Raw genomic sequence first — 5189 nt, forward strand, 5'->3', positions numbered from 1 at the left:
ATTAAACACTTAGCTTGTTATTATGTTCAAGGTAATCAGATTTGTTTATTATTCTAATGGCCTCTTCAAAACTATTCTGGATTACTACTTTGGATCTATTCTACATTACTTGGCAACAACATACTCTGTAACAGATTAGGCAGTATAATCATATATGTTAACTTGAGAGTGCCCACACTCAATCTACTTATCGTGATGTGTTAAATCAATTACTGTTAGACATTATTTGTCTGATAATCTACCAAATCTTTGAATTGAAGAATTTGTGATTTAATTAATAGCTTGTTCAGGGTAATCAGACTTGTATATAATTCTAATGGCCTTCTTTTGAAAACTATTCTGAATTACAACTTTGGATCTTATATTACTTTGCAACAATCTACTCGGTGACAGATTAGGCAGTATAATCACATATGTTAACTTCAGTGCCCACACTGTATTTATTTATGGTTATTTGTTAAATCAAGTACTGTTAGACATGAAATAGGAAGTGTTTAACATAAATGTTATGGCTACTCACCATTGTAGCTCGCTCCTGGGCAATGATATGAGCCTCTTCTTGCAGTGGAAAACTTGCAGCCAACAAACACCGTGGAACCTAAAGGAATGAAATTAAACATTAACATTTCGCCTGGACCAACATTCACACGTACAACGCAACGCGGCTACACTTCTGCTATTACAAACGTAAATCTCCTTAAACACAACGAGTGTTACTTACCGTGTACGCTCTAGGCAAAATTGGATGTGATGCAATTCCAAATCTATCTGAAACGGCAGTTAAAAGTAGAGTTACATCAAGTTTTCTTTTTTAATCAACACAATCATTTACAACCGTTGACCAGAAAGAATCGTCGAAATTCGACGTCCCCCACAAACGCCACGCTCACTCGCTTTTCAGGGCAACAAAAGTACTTCTTTTTAAAAACGATGAGTTGTACTTACCGTGTACGCTCTGGACGGTCCAGTTGCAAGCAGAAAATAAAAATATTTCTCTTGTTAGTCGTATGTTACCATCCGCCGTGTCTTTGTCAACATCGCCGCCATTTTCCTACTTCCTGCTGCGAGCCACGCCCACGGACTTAAATTTGGGCGGAAGCTCTTTCCATTGGCGTCGTTTTCGCGTATAGCAAATCCGATTGGTTGGGAAGGGGGCACGGTTATGCAGCCGAGGGGTCCTGTGATCGGTGGGATGTAAAGTAGGCGTCGACGTCACGTCCGCGTCACGTGACCACGACGTGGCAGACGTCCTATAGCAACCGCTGTTTTGTTTAGTAGACTTACAGTTGTTATGCATTGACATAATGGCGCACACACCAAATAGATTTAAATAAATTAAATAGTTCTTCTGCCCACTCTCTTTTAAACAAGTTAACTCTCCCCGCGGATTTGAATTCCGGCGAAAGTTACGCCCATCGACGTCACGTATGTCACGTGACCACGACGTGGCAGATGTCATATAGCAACCGCTGTTTTGTTTAGTAGATTTACAGTTGTTATGCATTGGCATAATGGTGTGCACTCAAAATAGATTTAAATAAATTAAATATTTCTTCTGCCCACTCCCTTTTAAACAAGTTAACTCTGCCCACGTCCATTGACGTCTTGTCTGCGTCACGTGACCACGACGTAGCGACGTCATATAGTAACCGCTGTTTTGATCAGTAGACTTAGTTATTATGCGTTGACATAATGGCGCACTGGTTAGCATGGCCACCTCTTAAGCATGATGTTGCGGGTTCGACGCCTGATCAATGTTAGCATGGAGTGAGCTGAAGTGCATGGCGCTGAAGATTTGAATCTTTGAAATGCGCTGAGGTCTGACATATCAGGCAGAATGGTTTGCCATCACGTTCAACAAAAAATAGAAACTTTCCCACTCTGATTAAAACGTCCTGTGTTCATCTACGTATTTTCGTTTTGCTGTGCATCTTTTCCCTGCCATTTCGAGAGCCCAATTGACACTCATAGTTTAAAGAAATGTGTTTGCCCATCCTACTTTGTGGAATTTCACCACATGCGCTTATGACCAAAATACCAAATTGAACTCAAGTGAAGCCAACACGCACAACCCCCCCCCCCCCCCCCCCCCCCCCACACACACACACACAAATGTTGATATGAACATAAAAGAGCCGCATGCGGTTCGGGAGTTGCGGCTTGGCCAAACCTGTACTATACAACTTTATTTGTATAAAATTTTCACAACAGCTGTCACACAAACAAAGCGGGAAAAACCGAAGACGTGCGTGTTCCGCCCACGCTGGATTTATTTGCACCTTTGAAAAGACACCGTATTGCCGCAGATGTGGCAAAGAGTACTTTTGGGCATCTGAGACGGAAGGATGTCCAAAGCATCATGTCACCTGCTCTGGTAGGCATGGTGGTGGGACGTTGAGGTCAACCGCTTTGGGGTTGGCTGAATCTTTGATCGCAGGATGCCACACACTTGAAGACAGAAGCAGAAAAGCAGAGCTAAATGCAAAATGTACTCACCGGTGACTCCAATTTTTTTCCCCCCTGAAGAAACAGCTGGACGGGTGGCCCCGGCTGGCCAGTGGGACTCTTGTTATTCTGACCCTTTTTAGTGCGCGTTTGGGGCAACAACCGTTTTTTGTGGCGCTCTCTTCTGGTTCAAAAGTGCCCTGCATGTGAATTTGCTTTTCCTGCCTTCTGATTGGATGAGCGCCGGTGTGACGCGGTGCCTCTGTCACCGTGGCGGGGGGTATACGTTGGCATCGGAGCGTCTGCCAACGTCTGAGACCGGCTGGCAGTGTATCGGAGGTGTCGAGTGCGGTGCCGCTGGAGCTCACTCACCAGCTGGTGTTAGGGCCACAGAATGAAGGCCAAGGAGAAGAATAGAAAGAGAAACAGAAACTTCTCCTCCAATTGTTTGATTTGTCTCTTCTGAGCTTCGATGAATTCTTTCAGCTCTTTGTTCCTCTAGGACGGACAAATGGAAAGTGGCATTCAAAAGCCAGTAAGCGTGCAAGTAAGTGCCGGGCTGGCTTTGGGCCCTTACCTGTTGCGCGCTGTGCAGCAGATCCATTCTCTCTTGGAGGATGCAAGCGTCGCGCTCCCTCAACTCGCACATCAGGGCTCGCTTCCATTGGTCCACGGCGCTCCTAAGCTCTTCTCTCTGATCCGCCGTCAGCACGTCATTCACGCCAGCGTGGCTGGCTTTTTCGCCGTCCGTGGCGGGGCAGTCCCGCTGCGGTAGCGCCTCGTACAACATGGCCTCCAGCTCCAGGATCCTCTGGGCCGCAATCCTCGTCCATCAGTGGTCCGGCGGGAGATTTGAGGGAGGCTTACCTTATGAGCCTGGTCCATGGAACACTTCCTGAAGTCCAACTCTTCATCCAGGTAGCCCTTCTGCTTGCAGAACATATCCTAGCACAGCTCAAGGTCAGAATTGTTGGGGCACATTGCCGGAGTTCCCCTTGGCTGATGTCGCGTGTCTGTCTACCTTCTCACTTTCAATGTCCAACATCTTCTGTTGAAGTGCTGACTTGGTCACTTTGATGTATTCTAACCACTGAGGAAAGGCTGCTGTCACATAAGCAGAATGCGAGAGCGTGCGTGGACGTGCGCGTTACCTTCTCGGCTAGGGTGAGAAGGGTCCTGGCGTGAATCACGACCACCTGCTCCTCGTTGGTGAGATTCTGCAAGAGCCCAAAGGCACAGCGTCAACAAGCTTCTTTCAGCGCAAAGCCTTCCAAAAGTCACATTTGAGCCGCCGAGTCTCGTGGAGTGCGAACATAAGGAGTTCGACATACACTTACGGCGTTATAGCCCAGGATGTCCAGCTTCTTCATCAGATCACTGATGACGATGTCCGGGGGAAAGGCGCAAGGAGCAATGTAAGGTGTTCTGGGACCTCGGGTTAAGGTTAGGGTTGCGAGGGACGCCTTACGTACGCTCACGCCCTCGGCCTCGCAGTAGATCTGCAAAGGGCTGAGGCCGTCTGGGAAACGGACTTGCAGAAACTTCAAGACGGGGGAGCGCCACTCCCTCTCCTGAAAGGCAGAGGCATGCATCCGTCCGTCCGTCCGTCCGTCCGTCACATCTCTGGCCTCAACACGCTTGTGCGAGTCTTCCCACCTCCAGCTCCAGGATGCGGAACTCAAGCAGTTCGTTTTGGTCTCGGATATCCTGGATGTGCTCTTTCAGACGCGCTTCTTCCGCCTCCATCCGCCTGACCTGAAAAGACAGTCAGACCTCATCTGCGGGGCTTCCCGACGGGTGTGACGCCAAGCGACTCCGCCCAGCGCCTTTCTTTCCGTCACCTTTTCGGCCAACTGCTGATTGCTCTGACGCAGCAGCTGCTTCTCCTCCACCCACTTGACATTCTAGAAGAGACAAACGCGTGGACAGCTTTGGAATGTTGTGTCATTTTCATCCACAAATTCTTTGGTTGACTGGAAAATGACATTTGCTTTTCTCCGCATTTTCCCAGCCACATTCGGGGGGGGGGTTGGTCCAGTAATGCCAGACGAATGAGTGACTGAAGAATGTAGCTATTTTGTCTGAGAAAAAGGTGTGCTCATTGATGAGCTTACCTGTCCTTGTTGCTTCAGCGCTGACTCCAGATCTGCTACTCTGCTTTGATAGTGACCCATTTCTACCATCAGCTTTTCTCTGGTCTGAAAGGAGGAGGAGGGAGGCTCCTCCTCCTCCTTTCAGACCAGAGAACACCCGAGGCTGGGTGAGAACGGGGAGGCTGCGACCCGGCCGGGGGTTGCGGGAAGGGGCGCCACCTTGATCTCCTTCTCGGCGTCGTAGTCCCCTTCGCTGGTCTGGGCTAGCAGAGCGTAGGCTCGTTGCAGCGCTTGATATTCTTGCGTCAGCTGGCGGTAGCGAAGCTCCGCCTCTTCATGCACACACCAATGCAACACAGCACTAGTACCAGAATCAGTCAGACCGGCGACAAAGCACCCGCGACGCAAAGACGAGTCCGATTCCAGGCTGAAGAGGAATGTTTGGTGCCAATACGCTGGCAGAAATGGCGGGCTACCTCTTCGGGTTCCGTGTCGGGGGTTCTGTCGGTGTGAAAAGACAAGGACGATCCGTCCGAGTCCACCAACACGTCTTCGTCGTAGCCGTAAAATGTTTCGATGACCTGCGGGCGCGGAAGCAAACATCTCTCTGAACAAACTGAAGCGACACCTCACGATGAATCGACGAGAGGA

The 5189-nt window shown here is 48.9% G+C and overlaps 1 protein-coding gene across 1 annotated transcript; it reads right to left on the bottom strand.

Moving 5' to 3' along the window:
- Positions 1 to 3037: 3037 nt before the first annotated feature.
- Positions 3038 to 4668, bottom strand: LOC148385826 (janus kinase and microtubule-interacting protein 3-like). Its single transcript, XM_088399436.1, has 5 exons — positions 4560 to 4668; positions 4287 to 4349; positions 3783 to 4200; positions 3597 to 3662; positions 3038 to 3535 (listed from the first exon to the last, which is right to left on the bottom strand). The coding sequence occupies exons 3-5, from the start codon at positions 4035 to 4037 to the stop codon at positions 3407 to 3409; spliced, it is 450 nt and encodes a 149-aa protein (XP_088255562.1). The 5' UTR covers positions 4038 to 4200; positions 4287 to 4349; positions 4560 to 4668; the 3' UTR covers positions 3038 to 3406.
- Between the last annotated feature and the right edge of the window lie 521 nt (positions 4669 to 5189).

The sequence above is a fragment of the Syngnathus floridae genome, chromosome 15 (genome assembly GCF_059516105.1).
Source record: "Syngnathus floridae isolate MCC-2025c chromosome 15, RoL_Sflo_1.0, whole genome shotgun sequence".
NCBI classification, from domain to species: domain Eukaryota; kingdom Metazoa; phylum Chordata; class Actinopteri; order Syngnathiformes; family Syngnathidae; genus Syngnathus; species Syngnathus floridae.

Coding starts and splice junctions, on each gene's coding strand:
- LOC148385826 (XM_088399436.1), bottom strand. CDS start 4,037: ATGCATGCCTCTGCCTTTCAGGAGAGGGAGTGGCGCTCCCCCGTCTTG. Junction 3,663..3,782: donor ACATCCTGGGCTATAACGCC/GTAAGTGTATGT, acceptor GGGCTCTTGCAG/AATCTCACCAACGAGGAGCA. Junction 3,536..3,596: donor TTCTCACCCTAGCCGAGAAG/GTAACGCGCACG, acceptor GCCTTTCCTCAG/TGGTTAGAATACATCAAAGT.